Here is a 14,502-nt window from a genome sequence, read left to right as displayed (position 1 = left end):
TCTTTCTTTCTTTCTTTCTTTCCTTCCTTCCTCCCTCCCTCCCTCCCTCCCTCCCTCCTTCCCTCCCTCCCTCCCTCCTTTCTTTCTTTCTTTCTTTCTTTCTTTCTTTCTTTCTTTCTTTCTTTCTTTCTTTCTTTCTTTCTTTCTGTTTATGAGAGGGGTGGGGCAGAGGAAGAGGGAGAGAGAGAATCTTAAGAGAGAATCTCCATGCCTAGTGCAGAGCCCCACGCGGAGTGCAGTCTCAGGATCCTGAAATCATGACTTGAGCCAAAATCAAGAGTCAGACGCTCAACCAACTGAGCCACCCAGGCGCCCCTGTAAACACATTTTCTAATCTTACACCTATGAAATAGCACCCTGCTTACCTAAATTCTCTTGTAGTCTGCATTCTCCAACAAAATAGGTACCAGTCATGTGTGGCTATTTCCGTGTTAAGTCTAAATTGATTTAAATTTTAAATACTGAATTAAATGCAGTGAGATGAAATAAATTCAGCTCCTCAGTTGTAATAGCTACACTTCAAGGCTCAATAGCCACATGTGGGTAGTGGTGACCCTATTGGACAGGATGGAAAATATTTTCATCATCACAGAAATTTTTGTTGGACACCTTGGCTTTAGATCGCACCTTTGTAACCTCATGCATGCTTTCCACGGATTGAACCTTCTGCTCAATTCCGAATCAGTTTATTGAAATAATATGCTAGTAAAATTTTCTAATCCTAGCTCTGGTGCTTTCTTTATTCCTCCCCAACCCCCCAGCCATCTTGTTTTTGTGTTTTAAGAGATGAAATGCCAAGACTCTAAGAGTTAGGACAGAATAAGTCACCGTGCAATTAATCAATAATTAATCAATTAATCATCCCTGGAATGTTGTTGAGCAAAGGGCCAAAGACTGAGTGTTACAACCGTAAGAATATGGCAGGACAATATCACACCCTTGACCAGTACATAGGCACATAGAAGATCCAGCTAGTGCTCCCCACAGTGCCCTGATTGCTTCTGCTCACTGCTCACTCAACTAATCAAGAGAAATTGCTCACATCTCTAACGCTTTTAAGAAAAATATATCTTTACCTTGTTGAACTGATGATGTGTTAAGAGATAACTTAGAATTCATTTGTAGCCATCGAGTCCATTCTGAACACCATCCTATCTTTGCAGATTATGGTAGGGGAAGGAATTCTCTACTGTTGCCTGTCCAAAAGAAGAAATGGGGTTGGACTGGAGCCCAACATTAATGCCGGAGGCTGCAATTTCAACTCCTTCCTTAGAAGAGCCGTCAGATTTGTTGGTGGGTGTGGGGAACCACAAAGAAAGGAATTTTTTTTTTCAAATAGAAATGTTATATTTAATTACAGATATTAAGTCTTTAAAGCTATAATTTAGATGTATAATTTCGGGTACATGATGAGTTTTACATTATATAAAAAAACTGTTAAAACACTAAGGTTGGGGCTTTGTATCTGTAATGTGTTATTTACAGTTATAGTCCTTGTTTTGAGAGCTAACATGCCATGCATTTCAGTATATTTTTGTCTTAGCTGTGGTGGAAGCATAAATTTACCTTAAAATGGTTTCTCCGGAAGTGTGTTCGTTTTTTAAAATGGAGAATAAATGTCAGCAGGCCATTATGAATGGATAACTCTTCAGAAATTAGTTTAGCCACATCAATGATTCCATTTGAATTCTGCTGGAGTGTTTTCATCCCGAAGTTACTGCACATGGAAATGTCACCATAGAGAACTGAATCTCTTTTTCCTTGGTTATATCTTCTAACTGTACCTCCTATTTTTTATCTAAACCTTCATCTCTTCTGATTAGCCTGGGACCACCTTAATGTTTGAGTCACAGACCTTTTTGGTTTTTAACCAACTTCAGAAATCAGAACACAGTATACCACACAAATATGAATGTTTTACATTCATTCCCAGTAAGTCAGTAAAAAATTACTTCCCCTGTAATCTTTCAGCTCAAAAGAATAGGTAATTTTATCTAATATCTAGATGATAATTAAATACAACCTTCTCTCCCACCAGAGGAAAAATCTAGTCTAAACCATGCCCTAGACTACGCTCCACTAATCAAGGTACTTGCAGATGGGAAGCCAAGAATAGGCCCCTTAGCAGGATCACAAATTGAGGCAAGAAAAGAAATCTTCAGGATATATAGCAGATCTCAGATAAAAAAAATTTGCTAATGTAACAAACGCTTTGGACAAAGGGGCATATAACCTCTGTGAAAAGCCTCGTGCCTGTGAAGATGGTCCATTCCACCCTAGAGAACAGTGTGGCAGAGTTAGCAACCCCATCCTCTGAGGGTCTGGAGATCCGCATTCTCCGGAGGTAAACATGGACGGGCTTCCCTACTGAAGCGTACTCCTCTCCAGGACCCACACTCCGCTAGGAATTAGAATGTAGAAATAAAGGTCCTATGTCTTGAATCCCAGGCAATCAGGTGGTGAAGGAATTGGGAGAGTCCTTGCTAGGTGGGGATAAGCTGAAAAGCAAAGCGGAAAACAGGGTAACCGGCAGGCCAGCGATCACGGTCTGGCAGAGTTTATTGATGAATTACCCAGCTGCCTCTTGTATTGATGTCTATGAGCACATCATGAATCAGAATCCAGACTGTCAAGTCTGAGTGAATCCAGGGTGTCAAGACAATGGAGAAGAAGCTGGCGGATTCAGATCATGTGTACGTGAGCAGAGCTAGGTTCCCACGCAAGGGACTTGGAGCAGGAATGGAGGTAGAGTGAACAAGGCTGAATCAGAGTTTGTGAGTTTATGATTTGAGAAGGGCTCCAGAAGACAAAAGAAAGAATCTGGATGGGGAGATACAGGGATATCATCTCTGAATTGCAAATATGCAGGAAGTCTCCCACAGCCCTGGACCCAAGCTATGATGATTACTTCCGTGACAGGGCCCGCCTGCCCTCTTCTCTCTTTTAATTAGCATTCCTGGTATGACTACAGCTTGTAGGGAGTTGGAACCAGTTCTGTAGGGCTTGACAACTGTGGCTGGAGGTAGGGAGTACTGGGGAGAGAGAGTCCTGGAAGCTCAAACATGCTCAGCAGTTTTCAATTATTTTGAATTTTGCCTCATTCCTCATATTTAATCCTCCTCAGATCACACAGTTGGTCACCCTCACATGTCCCAAGTGTCTGTCAAGTGACCTGTGGTAATAATATTAAGAATAGGTCCTATTTAACCAAACTGACAAAAAAATACCCCAAATGACTACCTTGGAGATACTGATTGCCCTTATTTTGGCATCAAGTACCTAGTTTAAGGGTTTAGGAATTTCCTATCCTTATTTTCTCTAAATAAACTCAGAGAAAATGATCATGACAGATTTGCAGGTCATCACGTTAACATGTAATAAACATTGTTGATGATGGCACAATGCGGCACGAAGCACTAACCTGACAACAATTTCTTTCCCTGTGCGTATAGGTGTTCATGTGTTTGGACTGTGCTCTACAGCTCTCATTACAGATATCATACAGCTCTCCACAGGGTATCAGGCACCATACTTTCTGACCGTGTGCAAGCCAAACTACACCTCTCTGAATGTGTCTTGCAAAGAAAATTCCTACATTGTAGAAGATATTTGCTCTGGATCTGACCTTACAGTTATCAACAGCGGCAGGTCAGAAATTCAGATTTTAAAACTTCCCATGTCCGTATTATTAATGTTCATGAATAGCGTGGGATATCATTTTAGGCATACGTTTTTCAGTCATCATGATTTTGGTTTTCTTTTTCTTTTCTTTATTTTTAATCCAGTGATTTCTTTAGCGGTTACACCATAGAAACTCTTTGGTAGCTCATTCCAAATCCTCTGTCTCACAAGTTTCAGCCTCTCATTCTTGCCACGGGTCTTCATATCACCAAATTCTACTCATGCTTTGTGATCTACCCTAGACTCGTTATGGTTTTAGGTTATCCCAATTGGTTTACTTTAGGATGTTTACTTTAGGATGTCAACATATGTCCTGTATTCACTTAAGTGGAAGATTAAATATATATATTTACATCTCCATTGAATGTTTTATTTTTTAAAAATCATGTGAATTTTCCTTTTGGTAGAGTTTTATACGTACGTCTTCTTTGCATAAACCCAAAAGATCAGTATAGCTTCTAACCTTGCATTTTAGAAAATAAAAGACAGAAAAACTCAAGAAAATACCAATACATTAAGTTTTTTTCAATCCATAAAGTAAAAATTAAACTTTTTCGGCAAGAGATAATGTTTTGGAAATTCAAAAGAAATAAATTAGAGAAGGACGAAGGGCAATAAGCAATTGCTGTAAGAATTGCATTTGTCATTCAGTGAGTTCTCAAGATGAATTTAAGAGTCAAAAACACATTAATAAGTACCCTTGAAGAAGCAGAACCTGATAGTGTGTAATTTTACGCATTCAAGTTCTCATGGTCCATTCAATAATTTTGAAGCTACATTTAAGACCTATGTCCTCTATTCTTTCTCAATCTTTTTACATAACTTGTCTGTGTTAAATGGTAATCCTTTTTACTGGGTACAAAATAATTAGGAGGACATTAATATAACTCAATTTTATCTTTTTAAATGTTTTTCTCCATTAAAAGAAGTCTCTATGTTTCTTGCTTCACCTGTCCGTTTCAGTGTCTCTCCCACATCCTATGTTCCACCTCTCTCCCTGCTTGCTTCTTAAATTATTTAACTAAATAAGACGCTCTGCAATTCTCAAGATGATAATTATGTTAAAGTAGAATATACAGAGACACATTTTGTTAAAATTGGACTTCTTGTGTTTTCTGGAGTGTAAAAATTACATTTAGACCCATTGCTGTGAGAAAATAATTTCGTCTTTTAATGTTTTATGTAAATGCAATCGTATATTTAGGAGCACAGGAAAAGTTTCAAAGCTTTAAAATCCCAGGTTTTATGGCTTTTCCTTTAAACCGACATAATTTGAATACCAAAGAACAATTATAATGTTTTCCAATCCACTTCTACTTTCAACCATCATTCCAATGGTGTAACAAAGTGATCCCCTCCAAAGCTGGCACTTTCTACTGGAAAGCGCATTACTACTATTCTTTAATTCTAATAGTGATTAGCAGTGTTGATTTTATCACTCAGATCTTTTTCCAGAAAACTAAGGAGAAATTAAAGTTCTCACTTATTGCCTCGAGGCTTCTAAGTTGAACATTTTAACCACCCAGCGTTCTTGAGATGATTGTTAGCAGTGGATCTGAAATAGAAGGCATAATTTGACTATCTTCCTTTGGCAGAAAATCATTCCCTTCTCAACATGCGACCCTCGCTGCCTTCGCAGCTGTGTACGTTTCGGTAAGTTCCTGGCTCTTTGTCATCAGTCTGTGTCCTAGAGAATATCAGAGAAACGAGTGTTGTCTCCAAGTGACTGATTAGATTATACAGCCGTGTGAGAACCGAACAGTAAACTCCAGCACAGCAGTCCTTCAACACAATTGCATCGAAAGCAGAAATTGGATGATACTGTGTACAATATTACAGTGAAAGACATTTTCTATACAGTCATAATATTTATTCAGCCTGGTATCCCTTCAATGTTATATCTCATGGCAAGGGATTATGAACTACATGAATGTTATAAATTCTCAAACTGAAAGAACTGTGTGAAGTGCACACATATGTGCTTTACTTTCGGTATTTATGTAACAGTGAGCTCAAAGTCAGTGTAAACTTGATAAATGATATTCAGTGAATCCTCATTGGATCTGATTAATACAATAGTCCATGAGGTCTTATGTGAGAACAGTGGACTGAGATTATGTGACAAGTAACATGGAAACTAAACAGTTATCTGGCTAATTCTTCTTCAATTTATCTTTCAAACTTTCATGTAATTAAAGAAGATCTGTTTTTTATTTGATGAATTTTGCTATGTATTTCTTCTTTTTCAGGTATAGAACCTAGCCATAGCTGGGGGAATGGAGCAGTAAAATTGATGTCAAGTGTACGAGTTAGACTTTGAGTCTAACTTTTTATTTGATTATAATTTAATAGTAAAATGACCTTTCTAACATACTCACCAGATTGCTTTCCTTTTTCAGATGTACTTTAATTCCACATTAACGGATTCCTCCAAGCTTCTCAAACCACTCTTGGTCTTCACCTTTATCATCTGTGGGATCATCTGCGGGCTCACGCGGATAACCCAGTATAAGAACCACCCCGTTGACGTCTATTGTGGCTTTTTAATAGGAGGAGGAATTGCTCTTTACTTGGTAAATAATTTACTATTCCAAATTGACAAGTCACAGTTCAAATGGAAAACACGCACTGAGCATTTTTGCCCTGTAATAATTTACTTGCAATGTAGTTCCTATTCATGAGAAAATCTCTGAGTGCATCTCTATCCTAAGCCAAAACACATATCCCACTTTTAGCAAAATATTTTAAACCCTTACCATGGACCAGAGACTGCAACTTTAGGATTATTGCATTTTATCCTCATATACACACACACCCCAGAAAGAGTCAGGGACTATTTTTGCTAGTATAATTTTACAGATGAGGAAAATGAATATTACTGAAAGTAAAGTTCATGACAGTGAAGGTTTGGTGGAAGATTATAGAATGTGCCCAATAACACAAATGTAGCACCTGGATATATTAGCACCAACTAATACTGAATTCATGAGCAGTACTCTATTTTCAAGCCCGATCTTCCCTCAGAGGAAATATTCTCAGCAGAAGGAAACTGAGATTTCCTATTTCATGCATTCATTCATGCATTTATTCATTCACTCATTCAATATCTGATCTTTGCCAGGTACTATACTAAGCATCAGAACAGTGAGAAATAAGAGACAGCCTTAAGGAGTTTTCAGTACAAAACTAATAAAAATAGAGATAGTTGCAGGATGTTAAATGGTATATTAGGGTGTGAACAAAATGCTTTGAGAATAGCACACTAAGGAAGGAAGTTAGAGAAGCCTTCACAGAAGTGATGTGGTTTTTAACAAATAAGAAATTTTTTTAGAAGATTTTATTTATTTGACAGAGAGAGAGACAGACAGAGAGAGAGGGAACACAAGTGGGGGGAGTGGGAGAGGAAGAGTCAGGCTCCCAGAGGAGCAGGGAGCCCAATGCGGGGCTCGATCCCAGGACCCTGGGATCATGACCTGAGCCGAAGGCAGGCACTTAACGACTGAGCCACCCAGGCGCCCCAAGAATTTTTTTCTTAGGGTAAGGAAAGGAGGAAGGACATCCAAGCAAGGAAACTGCACATGCACGAAGATGGATGTATTAAAGAGCAAGTAGAAGTGGAAGGTGAGGGAGCAGGAGGAATGAGAGATAAAGGCCAGATTTCTAGCTTGGAAGACGAGGCAGATGGTGGCTTCTTTAGCAGACCAGGTACATGATGGAGGAGGCAGACTGGTGGAGGAAAAGGGTTTGATGAGCTCAAATTAAGAATCGATAGGCAGTTGAAGAGTTGCATCTGGAACTCAAAAGGGCAATCGGTAATGGAGAAATAGATTTGGAAGCCATGGACATTATTGGTGGAAGTACCATTATAGTTACAGAGATATAGGAAATTGCCAGGTCATAAGAATGAAAGGAAGCCAGGCAACACCCACATGCCGGCAGCATGCAGAGAAACAGGCAGTCGCCAAGGAAACTGAGAGAAACTGACAGAGAAATGAAAATCATCTATCGCAGCAGTTCAATCATGGGATCTTGGTGCCCTTGTGGAAGGTCTTACAAGGCAATGATGACAAAAAGTAGTAAAGCACTGAAGCAAGCGATGATTTATCTTTCCCTTTTATAAACTAGCGTGGTCAGGATTGTCACTTTAAATCTCATGCCTTCTTCAGTGGAGGTGAAAGTGATCAAAGTTAAGTTGGCTTGGGTTCCCCATGGGAGTGTTGACTGGCAATGTGCGTTACAGAATAAGCAAGGAAGACTGAGAACTGCCTCTCTCAAGTTCATGCATTGCCTTTGTGTGAGTGTGATTTCACGGTGTCCTGGAATTAGCCTGGGCTCCATAGTCTGAAGGCTTTGGGTTTGAATCTCAAGGATCTTACATTTGGCCAAGTTACATAGTCTCTCAGAAGCCTGTTTCTTCACTTATTAAATGAGAATAATAACTAGATATTTCATATCATAACAAGGACGAAGCAACTATGTTTACTGAGCACGGTGCCAGGCACTGCATGTCCAACAATATGGCAGAGGTTACACGGTCTGATGGATGATTTCCCCAAACTTACAACTTTAAATACAATTATTAACAGAGCATTAGGTAGGGACTGCACATCTGAGAACTCTGGCAGTGAGAGCAGAGATAGATACTATGTAGAAGAAAATGTGAACCAAGAATTAAAGTAGTCTGAGAGGCAGAAGCTGGACTTACTTCTTTTCTGTTTGCACTCTATGCCCTGAAATTGGAAATTCATCAATTCTAAGCCCATACTTTTGTAAATTGTTAAGCACTCTATAAAATGTTAAATCCATGGGATTCTTTTGGTTTGATATGAAAAGTGGCTACCATCTATGGAAATTAGCTCCCAAACGGGTATCTGCTGCTTGCTCTTATCTCTAAACTAAGCATCTCAGAAACTGAAAATCCAATAGGGACTTAGTCTTCTACGTGTAAAAACTATAAAAATTCTGAATCCAAACTTTGCCTTATCCAAATTTTTATCCCCCAAATCTAAAATAACAAAAAATTGCTAGGTTGAGTATGAAGACAAGATTAAAAAAATTTAGCTCAAATTTAGTGTACTAGCACTGAATTGATCAAATATTACTTCCAAACCTAAGACGAAGTTAGAGGGAAGAATGTGGGGGCTCCAAATTAGTGAGGATACTCTGTACAATGCTGAACACACAGGGCTGGGCTCGATCTGAGTTGTAACAACATTTGTCCCTGACCTCACTGCAAGACCTGATAGCATGTTTTATGAATGATTCGTTGTTTTATATTTTTCACACCTCCCCTGCTTTCCATCAGAAGGCGTGATTGAAAATGGAAGGTAAAATAAATCAGTTAAGCTATTCAAGGTGTCACTTAACAAGAGGCTCCTAAATCCAGAAAAATGAAGTGCTTTGAAAAACAGAAGAATGTCCTTATTTCTCTCATTGTCTGTCTTTTTTTCTCAAAACATACAAAGGATAAGATTCGCAAAAACATCCAGTGGGATGGAGAAAGGAGAGAATATCCAACTAATAAAAAATAACGGGCTCCTTATTTCTGAACAGTTAGTTCAGTGATTTATGATCTAACTTTCAAACAATTTCCTGAGTAATTGTAGTTTGGATTTTTTGTTATTTGTATTAGGCAATGGTGTATAGAGAGCACATACCTTATTTATATGCGCAGTGGTCCCTCTAAAACAAATTCCTAGTAACCACGTCTTCTAGGGCATGATGTTCATTGTTTCTCTTCAACACCAGGGCCTGTATGCTGTGGGGAATTTTCTTCCTAGTGAAGATAGTATGTTTCCGCACAGAGACACCCTCAGATCTCTGACAGACCTCAACCAAGACCCCAGCCGAATTTTATCCGCTAAAAATGGTAGCAGCAGCGATGGAATTGCTCACACAGAAGGCATCCTCAACCGGAACCACAGAGATGCTAGCTCGTTGACAAACCTCAAAAGGGCAAACGCCGACGTAGAAATCATCACTCCACGGAGCCCCATGGGGAAGGAGAACATGGTTACCTTTAGCAATACCCTGCCTAGAGCCAACACACCATCCGTAGAAGACCCTGTCAGAAGAAATGCCACCATTCATGCCTCTATGGATTCTGCTCGATCAAAGCAGCTTCTCACCCAGTGGAAGAATAAGAATGAAAGTCGGAAGTTGTCCCTGCAAGTTATAGAGACTGAGCCTGGACAGTCACCACCCAGATCCATAGAAATGAGGTCAAGCTCAGAGCCCTCCAGGGTGGGGGTGAATGGAGACCACCATGCTCCTAGCAATCAGTACCTCAAGGTCCAGCCTGGCACTGTCCCTGGGTGTAACAATAGCATGCCTGGGGGACCCAGAGTGTCCATTCAGTCCCGCCCCGGGTCCTCACAGTTAGTGCACATTCCCGAGGAGACCCAGGAAAACATAAGCACCTCTCCCAAAAGCAGCTCTGCTCGAGCCAAGTGGCTGAAAGCTGCCGAAAAGACTGTGGCCTGTAATAGAAGCAACAGCCAGCCCCGAATCATGCAAGTAATCGCTATGTCCAAGCAGCAGGGCGTGCTCCAAAGCAGCCCCAAGAACACCGAAGGCAGCACGGTCACCTGCACTGGCTCCATCCGCTACAAAACCTTGACAGACCACGAACCCAGTGGGATCGTAAGGGTTGAGGCTCACCCAGAGAACAACAGGCCCATCATACAGATCCCGTCCACCGAAGGCGAAGGTAGCGGCTCCTGGAAATGGAAAGCCCCTGAAAAGGGCAGCCTTCGCCAAACTTACGAGCTCAACGATCTCAACAGGGACTCAGAAAGCTGTGAGTCCCTGAAAGACAGTTTTGGTTCTGGAGACCGCAAGAGAAGCAATATAGATAACAATGAGCACCACCACCATGGAATCACCACCATCCGGGTCACCCCAGTAGAGGGCAGCGAAATTGGTTCAGAGACGCTGTCCATTTCTTCCTCCCGCGACTCTACCCTGCGGAGAAAGGGCAACATCATCTTAATCCCTGAAAGAAGTAACAGCCCTGAAAACACTAGAAATATCTTCTACAAGGGAACCTCCCCAACACGGGCTTACAAAGATTGAGTGATGGCAATCACTTGAGCGACCCCCTAAGGCCACGTGTTGATTCTACCTGTGCTCTGTTCCAGCGGGTTGAGAAGCCTTCTCATCAAACTGGGTCATCTACCATCAGCCTGGCACTCAATGACTCTTGAGAACTACTACACTCAAGCTTGTAGATTTCACATCAAGGGGAGGGAAAAGCACAATGCAAGAACCTAATCAATGTGATAATGTGAAGAATCTTAAGACCTATCTTCAAACTCAAAAGGTTTGCAGAAGGCAACACCAGAAGAAAGTGGTTTCCTTCAGTGTGTACTATTTTACTTCCTGAATGTGCCAACTTTAGGGATTTTTCTTTATAATTAGCTGTGGGAATCCAGAACACATGTTTCCCTACGGCAGAGGCCATGCGGTATTATATATTCATTTGGCAGAATCCGCACCTACAGCTCAGTAAGGGTGGTGCTGATTATTATAGTACATATACCATGTAAACTCTCAAATTCTATTTAGCTGTGAAATAGTGGTGTGCAATTCCTTGTCAAAGAAATGCTATTGTATTAAGAAGATGCTGGCTGCTTTGTGTTAGAATAGGACACCCCGCAGCTTCTCTGTAGTGGCTCTGTCACAGTCAAAAAACGAAAAGGTTTTGTGCATTTCTTCAAAATTATGCTTTCTTCAACAACGAAAATTGTGTAGGAATATTTTCAGTGAGAGGGAATAACTAGTACTTTTCTACATAGTTGTTTCTCTTTTTTTTTTTTTTTTGCTGCTTACTTTTTATTTAAGTATAGGTACTACTAATGATTCTGTTTTTTAGTGAGTAAATTTGCATAATTTTAAAAGCACATTGTTTTAGAGTCTTTTGAAATAGTTGTGATCATATTTTCCATTTTATGGCTCCTCCTTTATTTATTAATTAAAATTTTTTTGATGTTATGGATATGTTTTTCTATTTTTAAAGCAAGAAAAACAGTTGACATTCCTTGAGCAAAATATATCGCTGTGAATTTATAAACAAGAAATCTGAACCAACACTTGACATTGTGGGTTACATTGCCAGCACTGTTGGTTGAGTCGACCCTTGGAAGTCTCCAGCCAGCTGGCTTTGGTTGCTATCTTAACAAGTAATCCAAAATCTTCATTTTGTTTCAGGTTATTAGTTTTTGATATCCTAATAATCAGTAAATTAGAGCAACAGTAGTTGGGTTTTACCTTCTTCCCTCAGATATTTCTCTTAATTTTACGTCAACAGGAAAAATCTGGAAAAAAAAAGCAAATTCATAAGTGAAAATATCTCAGTATAAATTAAGAATGTATTTCTTCAAAATCTCTAAATAGGCACCATTTTAGTGCTTAATATGCAAACAACAGTTTTGCTACCTATCCTGAATAAAGCCTTCAGCCTAAATCAAAGGAAACCAGTACTACCAATGAGAAGAAGTTAAAAACCAAAACATTTGGAGGTGTTTTCCAACTTAAAATTTTAAGTATGGAAAAATATTTGGTTCTTGGAATTTAGTATCAAACCTTTTTTACGCCATTTCTTAAGAATTCTAATATACACTCGATGATTGCCAAGGGGATAGAAGGTAACAACAAAGCTGGTTGATCTGATCTGTTTGGTTTTCCATGAGAACAGAAGGAGTTGTTTAGAGATAAAGACTACCACATCATTATCAGCTTCTACAGGAAAAGGGCAAAGCTTTCTCGAGTCACCAACCTCCTAAAAGCATAAAAGCATTAGGGATTTAGCTGAAACCAGCAGAATTGAAAACTCTGGCAATAAAATATGATTCAACTATATCTCTTCTGGCAATTTCCTTCTCAGAGAGGGGAGTGGGAGTAAAACGTTGCCTTCCCCACTTCTCGCCACTACCACCGGCACCACACTCCTACTGGCTTCGGCCACTTCATAGAGAGAAAGGTGGACTGGTTTTAGTACTCTGAAGAAAAAAAAAAAGCTGCAGCATTTCAGGTGCAGTAAGATGTTTCCTAATCTTTCCTATTTCTTAACAAAAGATTTTAAAGTACTTCTCTAGTCATTGAGGGTTTTTTTTTCTTTACATAAATATTGATATATTCTTTTTCTACTCAAAGTGCCAAAGGCTACAGTTTTTAATGACTGAACCAATTGTACCACATTGTTAAGGAAATAACATGATAGTCGCTAGAACTCAGACCTCTGCATGTATATTTGATAATACATCTTTTGTAAAAAAAATTACAAAAAAATATTTGTTTACATTCCACTGGTACCTTAATTTAAAATAAATGAGACTAACAGGTGGTATCTATTCTTAGTGTTCTATTTATCTGATTTGCTAATGAGAGCACTTCTTCCTTTGTTAGGCTGTGCTTTACTGAGAAAACGAAGTATTGAATAAAGAGAGTAATTATCTTTTTAAAGTAAATAAAATTATGAAAATATATATAATATATATATAAAGTATTGTGTTTAATAAAATGTTATGCAATGTTTTCCAAACTGATAAAGTTTGTAAAGTGCTACAATGTATTTTGTTAAGTACAGATTAAAGCTATTGTGTGAGTATATTGTGCTAACATCATAGAAATAAAGATTAGATTTCTTCATCAAAATTGGAACATTTTGGTTTTTTACTTCAAACAGAGTATGAATGGATAATAACTTGGCTTTAGGAAAACAGCTGAAGAAACAAGAATGAATCAGAGCTGATTATATTCATAATTGTTTAGAAGAAAGAGTGTTGCGCTCACAAAGAAAAGTTTGTCAAACTCTGCCATAATATTCCCACATCACTTAGAATTTTGAGTTTATGTTTATCACAGGAGCCCTTTTAGATGTACTGAGACATAGATTTCTCACATATCAACGTTATAAAGTGTAAAAATGAAAATATGTCAGGGCCAATTGTTCTGAATCAATTTTTGACTAAGAATAGCTGATGTGCCTCTTTCCCCCGATATTATTGCCCTCTGTGGCAGTTTTTCTTTAAAAGAATGCTTTACTATTAACTCCAGGATTGTTTTCCAAGCCATTAGCATCTGTTAGAAGAGTTTTACTGCTGATACATGTTTCACTAGAAGGTATTAACACAGTTTTAGACCTCGACCGGGAATTACGCTTTACTCGATCCTGAAGCGGCCCACTTACTGAAACATGAAGTTACAGCTCTCCAGTAGTGCCATCAAGTTCATGAATACCAGGCAACTACATCATGATTGCCACCTGGCCAACAATCATAGTACGATGCTATTATTACAGAACCACGTTGATTTTGGAGATGTTAACATATGAATAATGGTGTGTATCTTATCATGGTTGAAATACAATATTAAGACTCTCTGGGTCTTGATTTTTCATCTCTAAAATGGGGATGTTCAGATCTACTATCGTTTCTAAAAGATATCCTAAAGTCTTTTCTAAATTTCTATATATAATTATTAACTATTTTATCCAGAGAGCAAAAACTAATGTCAGGAGAATAGGAAATAACTTGCTGGTCTAACATGACTAACTAATGAGTATTGTCATCTTTGATCCTACAGCTAACATAAGCAAGACAATGGGGTTGCAAAGAGCCTACACCAACCATTTCATTACATGTGTCAAAATAGGTGATTGGTATGCAAGTAACCCTGATCCTAGTACCTTCCTCATTAGGTATCAGGTGAGTGCATTCTGGATCATAAACACAAGAACCTACCATTAGGGGACCATATAATTTCTGTCTTTATAGGTCAAGTCTTTACTTAATATCTGTGGGTCATTTCTACTATAGTTCA

At 38.9% G+C, this 14,502-nt stretch overlaps 1 protein-coding gene across 2 annotated transcripts in view; it reads left to right on the top strand.

Moving 5' to 3' along the window:
* PLPPR4 (phospholipid phosphatase related 4) overlaps window positions 1–11,157 on the top strand; it is a 41,368-nt gene extending 30,211 nt beyond the window's left edge. Inside the window, exons 3-7 of one of the 2 annotated variants that reach the window (XM_026497552.4) lie at window positions 1,164–1,293; window positions 3,453–3,648; window positions 5,277–5,334; window positions 6,081–6,254; window positions 9,430–11,157. In XM_026497552.4, the coding sequence (XP_026353337.3) occupies window positions 1,164–1,293; window positions 3,453–3,648; window positions 5,277–5,334; window positions 6,081–6,254; window positions 9,430–10,755 (1,884 nt within the window). In that variant the 3' untranslated portion in view covers window positions 10,756–11,157. The remainder of the gene's footprint in view (window positions 1–1,163; window positions 1,294–3,452; window positions 3,649–5,276; window positions 5,335–6,080; window positions 6,255–9,429) is intronic. The other variant, XM_044383940.3, reaches the window with a different exon arrangement.
* Window positions 11,158–14,502: the final 3,345 nt, after the last annotated feature.

The sequence above is a fragment of the Ursus arctos genome, unplaced genomic scaffold (genome assembly GCF_023065955.2).
Source record: "Ursus arctos isolate Adak ecotype North America unplaced genomic scaffold, UrsArc2.0 scaffold_12, whole genome shotgun sequence".
In the NCBI taxonomy this organism is placed as follows: domain Eukaryota; kingdom Metazoa; phylum Chordata; class Mammalia; order Carnivora; family Ursidae; genus Ursus; species Ursus arctos.
The sequence above is the reverse complement of the archived record's forward strand: the minus strand, read 5'-3'. Positions and strand labels throughout refer to the sequence as shown.